This window comes from Sarcophilus harrisii, chromosome 3 (assembly GCF_902635505.1).
Source record: "Sarcophilus harrisii chromosome 3, mSarHar1.11, whole genome shotgun sequence".
Taxonomy (NCBI): domain Eukaryota; kingdom Metazoa; phylum Chordata; class Mammalia; order Dasyuromorphia; family Dasyuridae; genus Sarcophilus; species Sarcophilus harrisii.
In genome coordinates, this window is record NC_045428.1 from 560,170,721 (window position 1) to 560,194,480 (window position 23,760).

A 23,760-nucleotide genomic window follows, 5' to 3' on the forward strand; every position below is an offset into this window, starting at 1 on the left:
CTTGGGGACACTTCCTCAATCTATAGGTCTACCATGGGCACGAGGGATGACTTGCTCTGCTTTACCATTAGAGGGCGTCCCTGACAGACAAGACAAGTCACAGGGAAGAGGAATCATCTGCAACATCAGGAACCCCGAGCTGGCCCAGAGCAGGCTCTGCTGACATTGCAGACTTTTAAGTGGCTGCTGTGCGGGCAGAGGGATTCTTGCCCAGGCCTGGCTTGTCAGTGACTTCTGGGTAATTAGGAAGGATGTTTGGAGACAATTAGACTAAAAACCTGTACCTCCAGACCAGGAGAAACTTTTTGTGGATCAGCTGTTTTGAATTAACTATTTAAATGCCTCCCCCTCAGAGTTCTCCCTTATCCTTCCAGGCTTGTGTCGTATCTTCACCCAGTCCTGTCCCTGTCAGACTGCCTGGCTCGCTGGTCCTTTGACACGAAGCTTCCTCTCTTACCTCGGATGCTTTTGCACAAATGATCCTCCATATCTGGAACATACTTCAGCTTATCTCCTGCGTGTGAGCCTTCCCGACCCCCTTCATTCCCCCTCAGCTATCAGCCCTGTCTTCTTGAAGTTATATTACTTTACACTGGTTTTGTCTTTATTCACTGTTACATAGATATTGTATTCTCTCAGGAGAATTGCCCTTGATGACAGAGGATTTTTTTTGTTTTTAAATCACTGGAGTAGCACGATGCCTTGTATACCATAGGCACTAAATAAATGCTGACAGAATCTATATCCCTGGTGATAGGGGTGTGTGTATGTGTGTGTGTGTGTGGTCTCACAAGGCTGAGTTCCCTCCTGGGACTGTGGCAACGATATCTGCATAACATTAAGGTCAAGTGGAGTTGATTGATATTATCTCTTTGGGCCCCATTGGGTGTTACCCTTTCCTTGAGCTGGCTGATGCCAGCCTGGTAGCTAAGGGCAAATGCCAACCATTAGGCATGAAGAATAGTTGTTGAGTTTATCTTGTGGATGACTGAAGACAGTCAAAACCCCATGAGGACAGTTTTTTAAGGATGGTTACCCTAGAACACCCATCTTGGGCAGCTTGCACCATACTGGACAATGCCAGGGAACGTAAACACAGAACACAAGCTCATCTAGGAGCTTAATAAATGCTTGTCGAGGGGTTCCAGAGATGCGGCCATAGGCAAATCATGTCATCTCCAAGCCTGTTTCATCACTTGTAAAGTGAGGAGGAGAACACTTCCTGGGGGTGGGAGGGGGGCCGGGCCCATTTTTACCTCCTGTTTCTTTCCTCTGCCTTTGTTCATGTTTTTCACTATGCCAAGAATACCCTCCCTCCCTTTGTTAGCCTGTCTGATTTCTGTTTATCCTTTAAAATCCAATTTAAGGAGCTTTCTCTGATGAGTCCCCTATTCCTTCTCAGGCTCGACAGAATTTGTAACCTTGTGATGTAGCTAATGGTGTAGTATTGTCTATGAAAGGAAAGTCCTTGAGGGCAGGGGCTGGATTCCCGGGACTCAGCACAGAACCCAACTTATGGGAAGCACCTAGACTCGCAGGGGTCCTCAAACTTTTTAAAGAGGGGGCCAGTTCACTGTCCCTCAGACTGATGGAGGGCCGGACTACAGTATAAACAAAACCTTTGTTTTGTGGGCCTTTAAATAAACTTCATAGCCCTGGGTGAGGGGGATAAACGTCCTCAGCTGCCGCATCTGGCCCGTGGGCCGTAATTTGAGGACCCCTGACTAGAGGATGTTCACTGACTTAACTGGGTCTCTGTCAGATCCTCCTGTTAGACTGGGAACTCTCATGAGGTGGGAACTAGAGCTTAGTTCGATTGTGTATTTTTCAGCACTTCTTTAGCGCAAGATGTTTTATATTCTGGGTGCCGTTGGAAGGCAATCTAAGCTAAATTAAGTATTTTTCACAGTGCTTCTTTAGCGTAGGATCTTGTATATTCTGGGTGCCAAATGGGTATTTGTTGTACTGAACTACAATGAACCAACTGCAGTTGGAAGGAAAGGTAAGCTAAATTAAGTATTTTTCACAGTGCTTTTTTTTAGCGCAGGACCTTGTATATTCTGGGTGCCGAATGGGCATCTGTTGTATTACTGCAGAGAACCAACTGCGTATGGAAGGCAAGCGAAGGCCCTTGGCCCAGCTCATCCAACTGCAGGCTCCTGACTTGCACACTTGGGACTTACACAGAACAGGGCTCCAACATGTAACTAATGTGTTTATTCCAGTACCATTCACTATACTTGATTGTTCCATCGAAACATCTGCATTTGCTTCTGGGAGGGACCAAGACCCGGCAGCACCTGTGTCCTGGCCCACGGGCCACACGAAGCCTTTCTCTCCCGGCCTCTGGTCCGGTCTCAGGCTGGGAGAAACACCCCGGAGAGGGAGTGGCCCGTTACCTGCAGAGCCTCCAAGGGACAGGGGTATCACAGTGAATGATTCAGGTCCTGGCCTCTGACACAGTCTGCTCCGAACTCCTGGGGCCCTTTGCTATACTAAACTAGGCTTGCTCGTCTCCAAGCAGTCAAGGGGAATGCTGGTGGCTCTGTCGGACCTTTTCTCTTGGGGGCCGCTCCCAGAACACTGAACATCAGGATTAGTGACTATGTTTTGCTAGTCAGTCCCGGGTCCTTCTTGCTTCCCTATTCTTACTAATTTCCAAATAGGTGGGGCCGGCACTGACCTAATTTCTTTTTCCCATCCAAGGACATTTGTTTAAGTTGTATCTCAGTGCGTAGAGCGATACCTCCTTGCCTGAAAGTCTGCCTGTGTCTCCCCCACCCCAAGTCCTGCTTAGCCCTGGAGTGGCCTTTGCTTTGGCGACATGGACAGACTGGGTGGATGGGAACCCTACGGGGTAGTGGAAATCATATGTTAAAAAAATCAGGAAATGGGCACATAAAATCTTGCCCTCGGTATATTGCCTAGTCAATAAGTGTAAATGTCCTCCTACCAGGAGAAGGACCGAGTCCTTAAAAGATAGGAAACGTCAAAGTGTTACTTCATTGTCATTTAAAAAAAAAACCCCGACAAAACAACCCCAACCCCACAAAATTGGTGTAAACAAACCAAGCAACAGGACAAATCTTCCCCGAAGGCAATCACAGCCAACGCTTTAGCACCAGTCACCGATCTGCTCACTCCCGGGCCGCGAGGGTGCCCGAAGAGAAGGAAGAGGTCATTGGCACATGGTGAAGACCCAACTCCGAATTTTGTGCATGTGATATGTATGAGAAGGTGGTGCCGTAGGGTGAACGGAGATGCCCAGGCAAAGGGGGCTCTCACAAAAGCTGTCTTTTGCAAGAACTGGGCCATTGCTTGTGTACGGTGTCCTCCCCCTTTTGGGGGAAGTGGGAGGGCTGTGCCCATCAGCCCCCTGCAAAAACAAAAAAAAAGTCTTTCTCTCTCTCATTCTCTCTTTTTTGTTTTTCTTTTTTAGTTTGTTAAAATCTTCAAAGCTGAAGAATTCATCAGTTTGAGTCGGGGGAGGTCCATTCTGGGGGGAATGGTTCCTCAGGCCTCCTGGGCCACCTGCCCCCTTCAGTGTCCCCAAAGGGAAACTGAGGCCTCAGGGAGGGCTGGCTGTCAGGTGATGCGAGGGATAGCAGCCTTCTGAGGGAGAAGAGAAGGTATACGTTCACATTCATCTTCCTGAAAGCTCCCCTCTCCTTCTGGTCTAAGTCAAGCAGTACTGGGATCATTCTCTTAGAGGGAGATGAAGAAACGGCTTTTGGTCTCCGACTGGAAAAAAAACTAAATGAGCCCTTTTCAAGACTGTCACTGCTGTTCTTCATTCATTATTTGTCCTTTAAAAATAGTTTTATGTGGTTTTCCCCAAAATATCATTTTTTCCCCATTCCCTTTTTTCTTTCTTTTCTTTTTCTTTATTTCCCATTGCTTAAATTATTGGCGTTTCTGATGACTTCTCACTGCTGGAGTGGTTCCACCCGTTGCCACTGTCCTCAGAGCAGGTGGATGACTCTGTGGTTGGACATAGGATGCTCAGAAATTGGGACCGGGGCACACAGAAGCAAAGGGGAGCAGGGCCGTGAGGAAGAGGAGAGCGAAAGTGGGATGAAGGTCAAACTTCCACCGACTGGATCTGGTTCATTTGCGCTCGCATCACCTGAATACTGTTTAGAATTTTCTTTTGATGACCAGCTAGAGTGACGCCCACACGAAGAATGTCCCTTTGGAGAAGAAACACAAAGACACATGTTAGAAGCCAGAAGGTTAAAATGTGCCTTGAGAAGGAAGACTTTCCCCCTCTTCTCCCCACTCATTGCCTCATAAGCCTCTCCCTTCTCTGAACTCATAGCCCTTCTTTTCTGGGCTTTGAAGGAGTTTCTAACCTGTACCTGAGCTAGATTCTCTGCCAGATTCCATTTAGGTGATCAAGAAGCCCAAGTTCAAAGACCTGCGATCTCCGGAGATAGCTCATTCGTTTTGGAGTGCTCTCATTGTTAAAAATTAAAAATCTCCTAACTGCCTCTTCCACTCCACACTGCTGCTAATTCTGACCTCCGGGCAGCCAAGTAAGACACGGCTGCTCCATTTTCCACAAGACAGCCTCCAAATACTTGAGGATGGCTCCCAGGTTCCTCCCAAGCTTTCTCTGTCCAAAGCTAAATGCTGCCAGTTCTTCCACTTGATCCTTATATAGTCTGATCTCCAGGTCCCTTACCAGCCTGGCTCCCAATTTTTTGAGTTTTCTAATTTAAGACTTTGTTTTTGCTGCTGTTGAGTCGCTTTTTAGTCATGTTTTACTCTCTGTGACCCCATTTGGAATTTTCTTGGCAAAGATGCTAGAATGGTTTGCCATTTTCTTCTCCAGTTCATTTTATAGATGAGAAAACTGAGGAAAACAGGGTGAAGTGATTTGCCCAGGGTCACCCAGCTAGTGTCTGAGATCAGATTTGAACACAGGAAGATGATGAGTCCTCCTGACTACGAGTCTGGTGCTCTGTGCACGATGGCTCTATCCAGCTGCCCTTAAAGCTGTTTTACCGTGGAAAGGAATCAGGAGGTAACTGGATTTAAAATCCATTTCTGACACTTATTAGTTGTGTAACTGAGTGGCTTCTCATCCATAAAATGGAGATATTAATACCAGCAGAGCAGTTAGGTAGTAGCAATAGATAGGGTATTGGGTCTGGAGTTGGGAAAACATGAGTCACTTTAACCTTACTCAGACTCAGTTTCCTCTTCTGTAAAATGGGGATAATAATAGCACCTATCTTTCAGGACTGAATATTTTAAATTCTCTATAACACAGACACACAGACACACACAGACACACACACTGCTAGCTATTATGATTATTGTGGTTGCTAATGTCCTTTCTAAATGGAGAACAATTACACACTGCCCACACTTATTTCACGCTTTACAGTCTGCAAGTACTTTCTATGTCTATGATATTATTTGGAAAGCAGTAGGGGTTTCATGGTTCCCTAATACTCATACTATTTTTTGGCTCTTCCTGTGGCTATGTCTTAGCTCTCTAATGAGACGCTAAGCTCCCTGGGGGCGAGGGACCATTTCTTCTACTTCTTTGTATCCTACTACCTCGGGGAGGTGTTTCATAAATATTTGCCGATTCCACTGCATTGATTGTTTGAAGATGATCTCTGGGGCCCATGACTTACTCCGAAGGGCCTGGGCTGTTAGGCTAAGGTGGGATTAGGGGGACACAAGGCAGGCAGCTTGCCTAGGGCCCAACACCTGCAGAGGTGTGACAAGGGCAACTTTTTATAATTCTCTTAATACCAAGAACTGTGGTTCTCTGTGGCTCAGCTGTATTGATTTTGCAATCTGTCAGATTGCCTGGGTTATGTCAAGGGCTCAAAGGCTCCATTGGTCAGCCACAATTTTCCTTCTTTGCCTCGGGTATAGGAACACCTTGTTCTATTTTGTGGTTGGATGGCTTGCACCCGTGCTGGGCCTCCAGATCCTGGAACTGCTTCTCCCTCCCTCCCAGCCCCCCAAGTCCAGTCTCCTGCCTCTCCTTTCTCTGAGCGAGCTTCCTCGGCCCCTTCAATGGCTTCAGGGAGCTTGGAGATCTCATCTCCGCTTGCTGCAGATTGCTTTCTACATGAGTAGAGTAAATGCCTCCTTGGATACTCTCAGGTGCACATTAGCTACCAGGGCCTGGGGCCAGATCTCCTCACACTCCATTTCCCATTGTAATCTAACCCGTTCCTAGCTCATTCCTACAACCTGGAGACAGATGGACAGAGACACGTCCCTCTCCAGAGACCCCACTCTGGATCACACTGAAAGGACTAACTCCCAGAGCCTGCACAAAGTCTGAACAAAAGTCTGAACTCTATACAGCTGCCCTTAAAGCTCTGTTTTACCGTGGAAAGGAATCAGGAGGTCTCAGTAAGTGTTCTCTGATTCATGGGAAGCTGCCCTGCCTCGGTCTGCCACCTGTGAGACGGAGCCCCGAATGCGTGGCCATGTGGCCAAGGAGCTCGGTCCTCCTCAGGCACTCCTCCCAGGCCGGGATGGGGGCGGTCACCTGGGCCCGCCTGACGCTGGCAGGGGGTAGCCCACAGCACGGTGCTTCCCAGAGCTGACAGGGGGCCCGGGGAGGCCCGACACTTACTCCATCATCATCTGGGAGACAACATCGAAGGACGTGAAGCCGGCACTGGCAAAACTCTCCTTGTACTGGCCCATCTTGATGGCCTCCAGCCACTCGTCCACCGTGTTAAAGCTGGTGTAGTCGGGGACCGTGCGGTCCAGCAAGGGGAGGTTGATCCTAAAAGAGGGTCAGAAACAGTCAGTGTGAGGCTTGTGTGTGTACAGACCGTGGGTGTGTGCATCCACACATGTGCCCGAGCACATAGAGACCCACATACGTGTAATGTGCCCACATATGTGCACAATAATGCACGGGTATCTCTCTGTTATGAGGCACACATGTTTTAAACATGTTGGATATGTGTGTAATGCACACATTGTGTGTGATGGGTGCAAATGTGGGCAGGCAGATTGTGTATGTGTATATATGTGCACGTGTGTACATGCATATGTGCACTGTGTGTGTGTATGTGTAGGGGCTACAGGTTGGAGGGAGGTAGGGTCTGCAGGGCTCATCTAGAAGCACAGAGGAGCATGGACAAGTACCCCAAAGGACTTAAGCTGAAAAGAGAGCTCCTAAAAAATAACTAGATCTGTGAAAGACGTGTGTGTGTTGGAAGTGGGGTCAGAAGGTTGGGTCACGTTCTTAACAAAAACTGAGGAAGAGGGAAAAGAAGCCCTAGAGTAAGAAGAGCATGGTTTAATATATTATTATATATTACAATATAATATATTATATATATGTATGTATTTTAACATGTTTAACATATATTGGATTACTTGTCATCTAGGGGAGGGAGTGGAGGGAAGGGAAAGATTTGGAACACGAGGTTTTACCAGGGTGAATATTGAAAATTATCCATGTATATGTTTTGAAAATAAAAAGCTTTAAAAAAAAAAAAGGAAAAAATAACTTCCAGGAATAAGGCAGAGATGGTCCCCTTGCACTCTGCTCTCAGCCCTCATTTGAAGTAATATGTTTAAACTGAACAACAATGAAATGCTCAATAATAAAGACAGTTGTATGGTCTTATAAAAAGAAGTAGTGTATTTAGTCCTGGGTACAAGGGTATGCCCCCCACTCTAACCCATTCCTGAGAGCCAACTATTAAATTTTCAGTGTGAGCATTTATGCCTCATAAATGGGCAAATGCTACAAAGCAGGTCCTGATTTGTTTTCTTTGATTGATTGTTTTATCTCAACTTAAGAAAGTGGTAATAATGCATATCAAATGTTTAAAAAAAAAAGAGAGAGAGAGAAGAACATGGGATCTGAAGTCACGGTCTGGGTTCCGGGTCTCTCTTTGACCTGTATGACCTTGGACAGGGGGCTCACCCCACTGGAGGCTGGAGTTTCCTGCACTCACAACCTGAGTCACATTACCTGGCTGCCAGAGCAGGGACTGATGAGTGAAAAGAAGGAAGGCTGGAAGGGGCAGTGGACCAAGGGTTAGACTTGGGCCAGGAGGACCTGCCTCTGGCAGTAACTAGTTGTATAATCCTGAGTAAGTCACTTCAAGTGAGAAATGAGAACAATAACAGCACCTGCTGCACAGGAGGTTGGAAGGAGCAAGTGAGATCACATGTGGAGAACGCTTCACTTTTAGCTCTGGTCTCCCTGCTGGACTCCCTGCTGGACTTGAGTGAGGAAGCTTATCTTGCCGGATGGTGAGCCCAAGCTGATTCTCAATAAAGTTTTAAGCATCTGGAGGGCCTGGCCCATGTTCTTCTTCCTGGGTTCTTTCAAAGTTTTAGGCCCATAGTGAGCTCAAGACTATGTGCTGAGATGAACAGGGCCTTTCTGGGCTAAACACTCCCTGCCCTGATTGTCTGGTAGGGAAGGACCAGAGTGGAAGACTTTCATGGCGGAGGGGAGTGCAACTAGAGGCCAGGATGCTGGCCTGGGGGCCTTTGGGGGAAAGCAAGAACTGTTTAGAATTAAATTTGAAGAGTTGGAAAGGACCTTAGATTAGAAAGTATTAGAGCTAGAAGTGATCTTAAGCTACAGAATAGAAGGGCTTTTGAATCATAGAATGCCAGAGCTAAAAGGGGCCTTAGAATATTCAGAACATAGACTGTCAGAGCTAGAAAGAGTCTGAGAGCTGGGAGGGAAGCTGTGGATACAGAAAATTTGGGTTGGGAAGGATCTTAGAAGAGAGAATGTCAAAGCTGGGCAAGAGCTTAAAACATAGATTGTCAGACCTAGGAGAGAACTTAGAACACGAGATGTCAGAGCTGAGAGGCCCTTAGAATATGGGATATCAGAGCTGGGAGGGCCCTTAGAACACGGGATGTCGGAGCAGGGAGGGCCCTTAGAACACGGGATGTCAGAGCTGGGAGGGCCCTTAGAACACGGGATGTCGGAGCAGGGAGGGCCCTTAGAACATGGGATATCAGAGCTGGGAGGGCCCTTAGAACAGGGGATGTCAGAGCTGGAAGGGCCCTTAGAACACGGGATGTCGGAGCAGGAAGGGCCCTTAGAACACAGGATGTCAGAGCTGGGAGGGCCCTTAGAACACGGGATGTCGGAACTGGGAGAGCCCTTAGAACACGGGATGTCGGAGCTGGGAGGGCCCTTAGAACACGGGATGTCGGAGCTGGGAGGGCCCTTAGAACACGGGATGTTGGAGCTGGGAGGGCCCTTACAACATGGGATGTCAGAGCTGGGAGGGCCCTTAGAACAGAATGTCAGAGCTGGGAGGATCCTTAGAACAGAGAGTATCAGAGATGGGAGGGCCCTTAGAACCCAGGAGGTCAGAGCTGGGAGGGCCATTAGAACCTAGGATGTCAGAGCTGGGAGGGCCTTAGAATATAAATTGTCAGAGTTGGGAGTGAGCTTGGAACAAAAACTATAAGAGCCGAGAGACAATTGAGGACATAGAATGTCAGCAGGGACAGTCCTTAGGGCAGGGAATGTTAAAGCAGGGCAGGACCTAATAAATCAGAATCAGAGCTGGATGGGCTCTTTGGACATTGCATGTGAACTGGAGACACTTTGGAATAGAGTGTTCCAAACTCTCAGAACTAGAAGGAAAAGTTCATGGTCTCCTGACCCAACCCCTTCATTTTGCAGATGATAAAATGAAAGCCCAAAGATTAAGACTCTAACTATAGTTGATCTAGTCCAACCTCTTATTTGAAGCTCAAGCGGCTTCTCCCACATCCTCAACAGGTACCCATCTGACTTTTGACCGCAAGTGTCAGAGAATATTCCACCTCTCCATTCTACTGTTGGATGGCTCCAATTTTTAGGAAAAATTTCCTCCATATCAGAAAAGTCCATAAACGTCCTGCTTTTAATTAATTAGAGATGCATATGTACCTATCTCCATAAATGGATATATAATCTATATTTGTCCTTTGCAATCCCAGGTATTTTATTTTATTCATTTAAAAATAAACATTATTTTAAGAAGAGCTCCTGAAGTTTCACCCAAGGGTGGGATGTAAGAAAGGTGAGGGACCCTTGTGCTAGATCAGGGTGGCGTGCAAGCCATACCCAGAGGAGAGGGGTGCCATAGCTTTGAGGCTATTGGGGTTTCGAATCATTTTGTCCAGCGTGTTCACAATCTGCCCAAACTTGGGTCGGTGGTTCCGGTCCTTCTGCCAACAGTCCAGCATGAGCTGGTGCAAGGCGTTAGGGCAGTCCATGGGAGGGGGCAGCCGGTAGTCTTGCTCTATGGCATTGATTACCTAAAAGATCAAAAAAAAAAAAAAAAAGAGATGATGATAATGATGATCATAATAATTCTTTATAACTTTAAGGTGCCTGACAGCACTTCCTTCACACCAATCTTGTGAAGTGGATCATACAAATTTTATTCACCCCATTCTACAGATGGGGAAACTGAGGGCTGGTGATGGGAAGTGCCTTGGCGAAGGTCACAGAACAGAACAGGTGCCTAAACTCGGTGCTCCTTCCATAATGCCAAAATAGTAGAAGTGACAGAGAGAACTATCAAAATGAATCAACCAACAAGCATTTATTAAGCTCCTTCTATGTACAGGCACTGGGGATATGAAGATAAAAGTGAGATAGTTTCTCAAGAAGCTCATAGTCTTTTGGGAGAGGGGATACAACAAGTGCCCAGATAAGTATCAATAATAATTGATTATTACTGGGCCCCTTCTCTTCTCTATGCTAGAATGTAACCTTCTAGCATTTAAGGATCTCACAATTTGGTTTCAAACAAATTCTCCATCCTTATTTCTCTTTGTTCCTTTTCACCTATGTGAGAGTTGGAATGGATTACAAAGGTCTTCTTATTCTTCCCCTTCATTTTATAGATGAGGAAACTGAAAGCCAGAGAAATCAAGGGACCTTACATAGTTATATGGACTAAGCAAGTGGCAGATGGGGCTTTTTTTTTCAAGGTTCAACTTCTCTATGTTTCTCTGACTTCCCCTTGTTAGTGTTTTTTCTATCCCTAAAAACTACTCATCCCTCTCGGGCCAGCCTCTCTTTTGGTCTCTCCACTCCACTCCCTACCTTATAATATATTTATTTGTTCTATCTTCTTGCTAGCATGGAAGTTTATTGAGGGTAAAGACTGTCCACTTTGGTCTCTGGAACAGTGCCTGACGCATAGTAGGCACTTCATAGTGATTGAATGGGTGCAAAGCTCCTAGCACAGTGCCTTGTGGAAAGTAGGTGCTTAATATTTGTATTAGCATCCAGTTGTTGACTTGATCTGCTATGGCCAGAAAAATCATCCCTGGACGGTGTGTCAGTTTATTGATCAAGAACCTGCCATGGTTCCCTAGTTCTTATTACAACAAATCTAGCTTTCTTGGCCGTGGCTTTTACGGCTTTCCACAATCAGATTTCATTGAATTACTTCAACCTTAGTTTCCACCACTCTCCAGTATTTCTCCCTGACTCTAGGAAGGTTAGATCCTTGGTAATCTCATAAGCATATTGTGTTCATTTCCTGTTCTAGATACGTACTTATGTCATTACCTTCCAACATCCCCCTTAATCTTAGCATTTTCCCTCTGATACTACTGTTAACTCATCCCGTGTCTGTCTTGTTCACAGTCATTTTCACATCTTTCTCATTAGATCGTGAGCTCCTTGACAACAGAAATTGTTGTTTGTCATTCTTTGTGATCTCAGCCTTTGGCACAATGTCTGGAACCTAGTAAGTGCTTAATAAGTGTTAGCTGAGTGACTGATTACCTGACTTCTGCCCCTCCCTCACAATCCTGCTCAGTCCTATATCATACCTCCATGAAATCTTCTCTGAAACTCCAGTACTTCAGGACTCAGAAAATAATTTCTTTCTCTGGGTCATAAGTTTTACCAAGTTCTAAAACCCTTCCCAGCTCTGACCTCCTGTATTCTAAGGACCCTCCCATCTCTGACATCCCATGTTCTAAGGGCCCTCCCAATTCTGACACCCTGGTTCTAAATTTTGGCAAGCTATGATTAAATGTGTGTTAGTCTTGATTCTCCAATGAAATTTTGGAGAGTTGGTGAGGTGCATGGAGAGTACACTAGACTTGAATCTGGAGTTGAAACCTACCTCTGCCACTTGTTATCTGTGGGACTTTGGGCAAATCTGAACCCAGCTTCTGGACCTCAGTTTGAAAAATTAGGGGTTTGGACTAGTTGGCTCTCTAAGGTCCTGTCTAAGCCTATGTTTATGAGCCTATTATTATCACCTTTTTGAAGGCAAAGACCAGCTGCTATATTCCTTTTACTCATCCCTTACAGAGAACAGAGTTGATGATGCAGCAGGTCCTCTCTGAATACCTGATCATTGTCTGATCACCTGACAGCTGATTCCAAATCCTCACTCTCTTGGATTCTGCCATGTAAGAGAGCAGAGACCTGTCAGTGCAAACACTATCAGGCAACTTGTGGGCAGATGTTGGGCTGTGTCCCGGAAACAGCCAGCATCTGGTAGACACCTGTGAGGGGACTAGGGCTAGAGGCTTTCAACAGTATCACCTCCCACCCCTGGGTATCTGGAGTAGCCCCATGACTCTGGGCTCCTTCCTCCCTCAGAGAAGTTACTGCAGTCAGAAAAAAAATGTGGAATCCTGTTGTTGAGTGTTTTGGGAAAAGATCTTGCTTATTTCTGGTTCTGTTCCCTTGAAAACTTACATCCTGATTGGTCATATCCCAGTATGGCCTCTCCCCATAGGACATGACTTCCCACATGACTATTCCATAACTCCACACATCACTGGCAGATGTGAATTTCCTGTACTGGATGGCCTCTGGAGCTGTCCAGCGTATCGGGATCTTCCCACCCTGGGGAGAGAGAAAGAAAGAATTACAGATGTCCAAATTTTTTGTTTTAGAAGAGACCTTCTAGTCCAAAAAAGAATAAAATATATCTTCCTATAATATACTATGTAAAATTATATAATGTAATATATAATGTTTAATATATTATAAACTATAATATAACTGACATGTGGCCAGCGTACCACTTCTTTTGAAGACTTCTAGCAAGAGAGAACCCACTATTCCCCACTTCTCATTTCACTTCTGGCAGCTCTCAAGGTTAGGAAAATTTTCCTGACTTCCAGCCTAAATTAGTTTCTTTATAGTTTTCATTCATTGTTCCTGAATCTGTCTCCTAGGGCCAGACAGGCCTCATACATCCTTCTTCCACATGACAGCCTTTCATTGAGTCTTCTCTTCTCCAGGGTAAATACCCCCAGTTCCTTTAAGTGGTTCCCTTATTGAACACACTTTCACCACCTACTGAGGAAGGGCTCTAGGTGTGACCAGGAAAGAACACAGGGTTTTGAGGAACTCATTCTCTGGGCTCATTTTAAAACAAGTCATCAGGCATCTCCCTTTTTTCTCTTAATTCAGATCAAGATTATTTAATCTCTCTCTCTCTCTTCCTTCATGTTCTTCTTTTTTCCTCCCTTTTTCTTCTTCTCTCTCTCATTCCTCTTCTCTGTCCTACTCTACTATTGTTAATTAAAAAAACAAAAACAAAATTTGGAACTTCAATTTTTCCCCTATTACATTTTATTTTATTAGATTTGGACCATTTTTCCATTCTCTTAAAAAAAGAGCTTTTTAGGCTCCTTTCTGGCATAGTGTGTTGAGTACAGCAAATGCTTAGTAAATATTTACTGGAGTGAATGGAATCCATTGTATTGTTAAGTTCGTTTCATCTTCAAATTTGATAAACATACGATCTATGCATACATTAAGATCATAGATTAAAAAAAAAAATTTCTAATTCCCAGTGGAAGATACTGAGTATATGTTCTAATGGTCTATGTGCTAAGATCCCTTCAAGCTCTGATTTCCAATGTTCTAAGGACTTGCGTAGCTCAGGTATCTGCTTTCTTTGGACTCTCACAGCAAAGGTAGTCTATGTTCTACAGTGCCTCTCATCATGGATGCTCTCTATTATGATGTCTATCCCATGATGAATATTCTATGCCTTGCAGTCCTTTTTTGCTCTACATTCAATTCTAGAAAATTTTTGGTCTAATATCAGCTTCAGTTCCAACATTCTATAATCAGAAGTTCCTTCCATTTATGATTCCTTTATCTCTACTGCAAATTTTCAATTGTACTCAATGTTATGAAAGTTAGAAACTTAAGGATCCACTGAGTCACTCTGAGAAAAGGACAGATGCAGATTTTCTCATCATTCTGGAGCTAATCTTTCTTTTGAGATCTCAGTTTCCAGTCTCTAAAAATCTACATCAAAAATAAAAATAGTGGACTTTATCCTCCATCCTGCACATGAGAGATCCTCTGTCAGAAATCTATAGGGGAAAATCCTCATTAGGTTTATGGAACAATGGAAAAAGTGGTTCAATGGTGTTTTTCCTGCTTCCCTGATATTGCTGCCCCAGGCTTTGCTAACTTATATATCCTTCTTCAAATAACTACTCTTTCTCTTTGCATTAATCAGTGAGGTCATTGCCTCAAACAGACTTTAACTTAAATAGACCAAGGTCTCCCACTGTGTCCAGGGCCATCTCCAGTCATCCTGATCTATGTCTGGCCACTAGACCCAGAGGGCTCTGGAGGGAAAGTGAGGCAGGTGCCCTTGCCCAGCCCCCCCTCACTCAAATCTAATCCCCTCGCATGTCCTGGTATCATCTCTTGGAGGAGGAAGGACAAACAATTACCAGGGCACTTGTATAGGTGGGGTCAGAGGTATCATCCTCCAGGAAGCGTGAGAGTCCGAAGTCGGACACCTTGCAGACCAAGTTGCTATTGACCAGAATATTGCGGGCAGCCAAGTCTCGATGTACATAGTTCATGTCTGCCAGGTACTTCATGCCTGCAGCAATGCCCCGAAGCATGCCCACCAGCTGGATTACTGTGAATTGCCCGTCATTTTGCTTTAGAAAAAAAGAGAGACAAAAGCAGAACAAGAAAGGTATTAATCATGGGCAATAGGCCAGGATTCATAGACTCTCATTGTTGGGATACTTTCCAGAGATGTGATGAGCCCTGGTTCAACTCGTTCCTGAAGCAGGAATCCCGCTGAGAGCAAAGTTTCTCAAACTGTGGGTGTTGACCTCTTATGGGGTCATGTAACTGAACACGGGGGTTGAGAAAAATGTGGCAACAGCAAAAGGTTCTGAGAGCAGCGACCGAAAATTAATTTAGAATCAAAAGCGTGAATCCGAGGTGTTTCAGGCAGCGCTTGCCCGCACTGCATCGCTCGGCTGGACTGCAGCGCTGGTTCTGAACACACAATGTGTGCAGTTAGCAGTGCACAGGCACGAAGGCTGGCAGGAACGCCCTGGCTCAGGGTCCAGGCGGGGCTGAGTGAACATCTCCCGGCTGACATGGCAAGAGCGCAACAAGTTTCAGAAGCCTTAGAATATCCCCGACGATATCATTAGCCCAGATGGGAAATTCATCACCAACACAATCTATTCAACTGTTGGACAGATTAATTAGGAAGCCTGTCCTCCAACTGTGTGCAAGCCTGTTTCTTTATTCACTCTGTTCTATACTCAACCCCTTCCCACAAGCCTAGAGTGTGTACAATAACCTCCTTTCAGATCTTCCTGCACAACTGACTATCACACAGGACTTTCTCTGTCAGATACTGTAACACTTAAACAACGCTGAGGGTGTTACTTTCCCTTTTAATGTGACATTTTGTGTCCTCTCAGCTCTGACACCCTGGATTCTAAGGGCCCTCCCAGCTCTGACATCCTGGTTCTAAGGGCCCTCCGGCTCTGACCTCCCGGGTTCTAAGGGCCCTCCCAGCTCTGACCTCCCGGGTTCTAAGGGCCCTCCCAGCTCTGACATCCTGGTTCTAAGGGCCCTCCCAGCTCTGACATCTCGGGTTCTAAGGGCCCTCCCGGCTCTGACATCCTGGGTTCTAAGGGCCCTCCCAGCTCTGACATCCCGGGTTCTAAGGGCCCTCCCAGCTCTGACATCCTGGGTTCTAAGGTCCTTTTTACCTCTTCCCACTCCTTTTTTATCACTCTATTAGAATGTAAACTCCTAAATGTAGGGACTTTCTTTGTGTCTCACTCTTTGTGATCCCATTTAAAGTTTTGGTAGAGATTCCGGCATGGTTCGCCATTTCCTTCTCCAGCTCATTTTATAGATAAGGAAACTGAGGCAAACTGGATAAAGTGACTTACTAATGTCACACGGCTTGTAAGTATCGAGTTTGGATTTGAATTTAGGCCCTCCTCACTTCAGGGTGGAAAGTCTATCCACTGAACAATTCAAATCTACCATTGTTCCTGCACGGGGTGTGCTTGTCTCCTTCTCAGCGGCCTCCACGTCCAGGTAACATTTTTGGACCAAAAAGCTCCCCCCCGCCCCAGTCATCAGTTCCCCCAAGAAGTGTATTATGTCTCCCATTAGAAGTTAAGTTCCTTGAAGGTTGGGGATGTCTTTGCTTTATTATTTGTAGGCAGAGGAAACAGGCCCATGAGGTTTAAGTGACTTGTTGGTATCATCTGTTCGGAGCCCAAGGTTTTTTTGTTTATTTTTTTAAACTACAAATTTACAGTCCGACTCCTGCTTCAATCTTTGGTCGTAGTCAAAGCCTGACTACCTGGGGAGGGGGCACTTGGAGTTCGGCCCCAGGGCCTTCACATTAGGGGCTTTGGGTCCACCAACATGTGGCAGCAGAAACAAAGGAATTTAGCACTTAGTGAGTGAGAATAATTAGTCAGAAAAGCAAGTTACCAGACCTGTGCATAGTAAATAATCCGTGAGTCACTGTCTAATTAATTTCCCCTCTTGCTCAGATGAATTTATCTTAATTGTTCCTGGTAATGTTTTCTCAGCATGAATTACAAAGTTGGTTTGAGGGAGTTTGACGCCCTGAGCATTCTTTGTGCCGCTTGCCCAGAGGCCAAAATAACTAGTATGGCTCTATCCTCTGAGGCCCTACTGGAGCTCTCTTCTCTAGGAAGACTAACGTCTTCAATGTCCTTCAAATATACCATATGGACCTACTGTTTTGCTCATTTCCCCTTGTTTGGAATACCTTTCTCATTCCTGTTCACTTAGCTTAGTCCTATTTGTCCTTCAAGGACCAATGCAAGCCCTACTTCTGGAGGAAGCTTTCTTTGACTGCTTTCATCCATAGGGATCTCTCCCTTCTTTAAAATTTAACAACACTGATGGTATCACTAAAATGGCACTTAGCTTATATTGTCACAATAAGTGACTGTTACTTATTTTCTTTATATATGTGATATTATAAATTCTAAGAGTCCCCTGAGCTCTGAGATTCTGTGTTCTAAGGGGTCCTCCCAACTCTGACATTCTGGGTTCTAAGTGCCTTCCCAGTTCTGACATTGCATATTCTTTTTTAAATGATTTTTTTTCTTTACTTTTCTTTCTTTCTTTCCTTTCTTTTTTAATTATATATATTTTTAAATATATATTTTCAAATATATACATGAATAATGTTCAACATTCATCCCTACAAAAACTTATGTTCTAATTTTTTCCCTTCCCTTTCCCCATTTCCTCCCCCAATCAGCAAGTAATCCAAAATATGACATTCCATATCCTAGGGGCCCTCCCAGCTCTAACATCGTGTGTTCTGAGCAACCCCCTCCCCCCCCACATCTTGTTTTCTAGGGACCCTCTCAGCAATGACACCCTGTGTTCTCAGGGCCCTCCCAGCTCTCACCTCCAAGGTTTTAAGGACCCTCCCAGCCCTGACATCCTGTGTTCTAAGGGCCCTCCCAGCTCTAACATCCTGTGTTCTGAGCAGCCTCCCACCTTTTACATCCTGTTTTCTAGGGACCCTCTCAACTCTGACATCCTAGGTTCTAAGAGCATCCCAGATCTACCTCCTGTGTTCTAAGGGCCCTCCTAGCTCTGACATCCTGTATTCTGAGGATCCTCCCAGCTCTGATATCTTATTTCCAAGGGATCCTCTGACATCCTGTGTTCTAAGAATTCTTCCAATTCAGCTATTCTCTTCTTGCTCTAAACTCCCATGTACTAATATTCTACTAAAACAAAAGTCCCTTCGAATAAAATTCGAAGGGATTTCAGCTGTAAGCCCGAGTGGAAGAGAATTCATAGACATCTACAGTTGTGAATAACACTTCTCATATCCCTTCCTCCAGTGTCCTGACAGTGGTAATCAGTGAAAGAGACTGGGTCAGGAAGTCTGAGTATTTCTAACAAGAATGAAGCAATGACTGATTATATTAAGAGAATAGATGAGAGATATTAATGTGAAAAAATAAGGAGAAAGACTTGACTATATCAAAGCTGAGAGAAAGTGAATTATTTATCTCAGTGTCCTCATTTGTAAAATAAGTGGAAAAGGAAATGACAAACACTCTTGTATCTTTGTCAAGAAAACCCCCAAAGGGGTCATGGAGAGCTGCTAAATACAGTCTGAATGACAAAGTTTTGACCTTTATATAATAAAACAAGTGATTTGGCTGTGAAGTAGCATGAATATGAATGGATCCAAGCTGCCATTTTGCTTTGATGTTCTATGTTCTAGTAGTTTATGGTTGTGGACCTTACTGACTCCCTTTCTGCTTTCCTTCCCTTTAGTCTGTGGCCCTGCTCTGCCCTCTCTTACCCGGAGGAAGGAGTCCAGGGAACCATTTTCCATGAACTCGGTGATGATCATGACTGGTGTGCTCTTGGTGACCACGCCTTCTAGGTGGATGACGTTGGGGTGGTCAAACTGGCCCATGATGCTGGCTTCACTCAGGAAGTCCCGGCGCTGCTTCTCTGTGTAGCCTGATTTGAGGGTCTTGATGGCCACAAAAATCTCTCTTTTGCCTGGCAGCTTCAGGTGGCCACTGCAGACTTCACCAAATTCCCCTGGGATGGGCAGAGCAAAAGGGAGAGCAGATCACTCACAGGATGGCAGTTCTGCCGTAGTTCCCTCTTCCATGTCATCCCCACTCACATGGGTATACAGAGATTGTTGTTCTTCCTTCCCAAAGACCAACCCAATCTCCTCAGACACAGGACCCTAACTAACCATCTTCCCTTCCACTTATAGGAATGAGACCTCTGGAGAAGGAAGATCAGAAGTGGCGTGACAAATGGCCTCCTTATCAAGTTGACTTTGGTCAATAGGAGAAATAAAGTAGATGATTTCAGCCTGGTCCCCCTAGGACTCCCAGGCCAGGCCAGCCCACCTCCCACCCTAACACCTATACATCTGCTGGATTCTCCCAGCAAGTGAGGGGGATCCCGGAGGGCAGAGGCCACGGGGTCCGGGAGGGCCCCCGCCCACCTACCTGCTCCAATCACCTGCTCAATTTTGACACAAGAGATGTCAATTTCCTTGGCAAACTCTCGAACAGCTTCGTTGGGGTCCTCATAGGTGAAGGGATCAATGTAGATTTTCATGCCTGGAGTCACTGGGAGGGGGGGATGAGATCGGGCTCAGTCACACCGAACTGTGGACACTGACAGACGGATGGACAGACAGACAGACAGCTGGGAAGGGGCACTCAGCTGCAGGCAGACACTTCTGGGCGGGGCAAAGCCATTCCTGAGTGTCCTCCCAATGCCAGCCTATGCAAATTGGCCAGGAGAAAGGCACATCCCAGAACAAGAGAGTGAGTGGGGGTGACGAGGAAGGGGGGGAGCCGAGAAGGAAGAGGGAGACTTGAGGAAAAAAGACCAGCACACAGTAAAGCACACGTGTTCATAAGGATTTAGTGCTAGAAAGTACCTGAGAGCTCCTCCCCGCCACCCTTGCATTTTTCAAGGGAGGGAACCACAGGCCATAGTTTTTCACACAGTTATTAAATGCTGGAGCCAGAATTCAAACCCATTATGTCTGAATTTCCAAATCCAGGCTATTCCCATGATACCCAACTGCCTCCTTTCGTTCTAAGAAGCCCGTGCTTTTGAACTTGGCTGTCATGAGAGTTTCATGGCATCTGCTCTGATCCCCCCATTCCAAAGACTATCTCTCTCACCTGTATTCTGCCTTCATTTATTGCCTCTACTCTCGCTTCTCCCATATTGCCTGCTTTTATGTGTCTGTATGTATATTTTATTATGCAGGGGCTTGTGCTTCATACTACAATTATACCAAAGCAAAATAGCTTTGAAAAATAGATATCCACTGAAAAAATAAATATTAAAATATTTACTTATTTAAAACTAAATATAAAATAAGAAAAAACAAAATAAAAAAGACAGAAAAAGGGAAAAAAGCATTGTCATGTGTCCACGAAAACATCAGGAAGGATTCAAAATATAACAATAAATTTTCATTTCAAGAAAGCATATGTAATCATAGAAGGGATTATAATCATGACTGTCCATCTTTGCTTCCCTGTAGATTAAAAAAACATTTTTTAAAGAACAACCTATAAGGAAGCAAAGAAAAGAAGGATACTCATGTATAATTTCTTCTATGATTACATATCCTTTCTTGAACTGGAAATTTATTGTTATATCCTTTGAATCCTCTGTGATGGTGTGCTGGGCACATGGAAATGTTCTATTGTATTATGTTTTCTTTTTCTTTTTTTTCTATTTTGTTTTTAAAAAAACAAATAGAAAATTAAAATAAATATTTAAAAAAATCAATGACTGTGAAAGTTATTCCCCAACATCTTTCACTTCAATTGAAGAAATTTCCTTCTTCATCCCTGATTTCACCTATATCCACAACTTCAGGGTTTCTTTATTGTCCAATGAGTTAACTCACTTTCTCCGAGGTCCCTTCTAAGCTTGCATCTGTGGTCAGTGTTCAGACTCTTGGGTTCTGGCATTCAATGCCCTCTACCACTGCACATCTATCTACCTTTTCAGCTTGATCTCACAGCTTTTACTTTTAGGTAAAAGGGTCTTACTTTTAGCACTGCTCTCAGCCCTCTTATTTTACAGATGAGAAAGTTTAATCTCAGAGAAGAAGTGACTTTTCCACAGTCACACAGGTAATAAGGATTTGGATATAGGATCTCTGATTCCAAATACTTTCCACTGAACCATGTCATTAACTTATAAGCTCCCTTCAAAATGGGTACTTGTACTCACTCCCCAAACCCCCAAAAGGTCCTGCTTGTCTTGCCTTGGTGGATTTCTCCACCTAAAATGGGCATCCAGGTAGCCTGGTGGATAGAGCACTGAGTTCATACCCCTCCTCAGACAGTTACCAGCTGTGTGACCCTAACCAGGTCACGTCATCCTGTTTGTCTCAATTTCCTCATCTATAAAAATGAGCTGGAGAAGGAAATTGCAAACCACTCCAGTATGTTTGCCAAGAAAACCCCAATTGGAGTCACAGAGAGTTGGATATGACTGAACAAAAGCCTAAAATAACAATTACAATTGACATTTATATAGTACTTGATTGCTTGCAAATTGATTATCACAAAGACCTTGTGAAGTCAATACTATAGTACTAAGTGATCCCTTTTACACAGGGAAACTGAGGGTCATAGTGGTTCAGTGACTTGTTGAGGGTCACATAGCTACATAGATATTTTCTTTCTTTCGTCCTTTCTTCTCTTCCTTCCTTTGTTCTTTCTTTCCTCCTTTTTCCTTTCTATAACAATAGCTTTTTATTTTTCCAAATACATGCAAAGATAGTTTTCAACATTCATCCTTCCAAACCTTGTGTTCCAAAATTTTCTCTGTCCGTCCTCTTCCTCCCATAGACAGTAAGTAATCCAATAAAGATTAAACATGTGCAATTCTTCTAAACATATTTCCACATTTATTAGATAAATCTTTCTGACTCTAGGTCTAGGGCTCTATTCACCACACCACCTAGCTTCCTCCAATTTGAGGCAAGTAGCAGAGCTAGGCTTCAAATCCCAGTTCCTTATTTATGGAGTTCAGAGCTTGAAAGGACCTCAGAGATCATCTTGTTTCACTCTTACATTTTACAAAGGGGAAAAACAGATTTTGAGAAGGAAAATAACTTGCGTAGGGTCAGATAATTTGTAAGTAGCAGCCAGTATCTGAACCTGGGACTCTGCCCCTTGTGAACCTTAAAGCGCTCGGAGAAATGGGAAGCACTATTACTGTATTGTTCTCTGGAGATCTCTGAGGTTTGGCTGGCCAGTAACTTAGCTCACTCTCATTGCACAGATTGGCTGTAAAAGGCAGATTCCTCCTAGAAACCGGCCCTTGGATCTGGGGCTGGCTGCATTCACAGTCAGGAAGCGAGTGGAGACTCTCCCTGGAATAGTCCCTCAGCCTGGTTTTTTCCTTCCTGAATTAGTCCTAGCCAGGCACTGGTGTCAGCTTCTTGGGGAAAAAAACCCCAAACCTCCCCTTTCTTCTCTAGGTTTTTAGCTTCAGAAGATTTACAGATTCCTCTCCTTGCAAAGGCCTGCGGCTTACCTGCCATACCCAGCTCCAAGGCTTTGATCTTCTCTCCCTGCAGAACAGGGGGAAAATCTCTCTTGCTCTAATTGCCAGCCGGGGCCAGGAGCTCGGTGGGTCAGAGCTTGGTGCTAACGAGGCCCAGTTTCTAAACTCAATCCCCACGAGGGCTAGTTAGTGCTACATGGAGAGAAATTCTCTTCCCCAGTCCCACGCCTTGTCCCCTCCCTCCCCCCCGCCTTCCAGAAATCCTAGCCGTCAATCCAATTGAAACCCTGGCTATTGGCTATAATGTGGTCTGGATATGGGAATGGGAAGGCTCCGAGCTAAGCCATCATGACTACTGGAAACATAACTTGAAGCCTGAGTCTCATCTTCATAGACCAATGGTCCTGGTGAATCAGCATGCTCAGGGTATGGAGCATTCTGGTGATGAGTGCCTTCTATAGTGGAAAGTCAATCCAATGACAATCAGAGATCCTGGATTCTAGTAGTTGCACTAACTTGAGCAGATAATATTTGTTTAGCACTCTACAAAGCCTAAAGCATCACACACACACACACACACACACACACATATTTGGTTTAGTGTTTTTGATTGTGTCCAACTCTTTATGACCCCATTCGGGGTTTTCTTGGAAAAGATAATAGAGTGGCTTGCCATTTCCTTCTCATTTTACAGATGAGCAAACTGAGGCAGACAGAGTGAAATGACCTATCCAGAATCACACAGCTACTAAGTAGTATCTGAGGACCAAATGATTTATCCATTGTATTCCTAGCTGCCCTAAAGCACCATATACATACTGGCTGATGATGTCACTTTGCTTCTGGATATAAATTTGTTTCTCTGAAAAATAAGGCCTAGATGAATTATAAGGTCTTTCCCAGCTCTGTTCTATGTCCTAACATTCATTTCACCTTTGTTGTAATACTCTATGTTCCAAGATCCCTCCCAATACTAACTAACATTCTATGTTTTCTTTCTCTTCTGAGAATGGGTCTCTCCATCTTATCCAGGCTGAAAGTATGGCAGCCATTCATGGGCCTGATCCCAGTGTTGGCTGGTACAGAAACTTTGATCCGATCTATTTCTAATCTGGGCTAGTTTGTCTCTCCCTAGACATCATGGTGGCCCCTTGATCTTGGAGCTTTCCCATAGTGGCACAAAATAGTATGGATATATGATTGGCTACAGCCCCAGCCGCTCTAGGTGGCACAGTGGATAGGACTGGACTCAGTAAGAATCATCTTCTTCAGTTTAAATCTGACCTTAGCCTATCTGTGTGACTCTGGTTAAATTATTTCAACCTATTTGCCTTAGTTTTTTCATAGGTAAAATGGGCTGGAGAAGAAAATGTCCAACCACGCTAGTATATTTGCCAAGAAAACTCCAATGGGGTCATGGAGAGTAA

The 23,760-nt window shown here is 44.7% G+C and overlaps 1 protein-coding gene across 2 annotated transcripts in view; it reads right to left on the minus strand.

Moving 5' to 3' along the window:
* Positions 1 to 2,202: 2,202 nt before the first annotated feature.
* EPHB2 (EPH receptor B2) overlaps positions 2,203 to 23,760 on the minus strand; it is a 263,109-nt gene continuing 241,551 nt past the window's right edge. For both annotated transcript variants that reach the window (XM_031962640.1, XM_031962639.1), the window contains exons 10-16: positions 19,291 to 19,413; positions 18,618 to 18,865; positions 14,707 to 14,922; positions 12,698 to 12,847; positions 10,088 to 10,281; positions 6,611 to 6,766; positions 2,203 to 4,190 (exon numbers count right to left, since the gene is read on the minus strand). In XM_031962640.1, the coding sequence (XP_031818500.1) occupies positions 4,082 to 4,190; positions 6,611 to 6,766; positions 10,088 to 10,281; positions 12,698 to 12,847; positions 14,707 to 14,922; positions 18,618 to 18,865; positions 19,291 to 19,413 (1,196 nt within the window). In that variant the 3' untranslated portion in view covers positions 2,203 to 4,081. The remainder of the gene's footprint in view (positions 4,191 to 6,610; positions 6,767 to 10,087; positions 10,282 to 12,697; positions 12,848 to 14,706; positions 14,923 to 18,617; positions 18,866 to 19,290; positions 19,414 to 23,760) is intronic.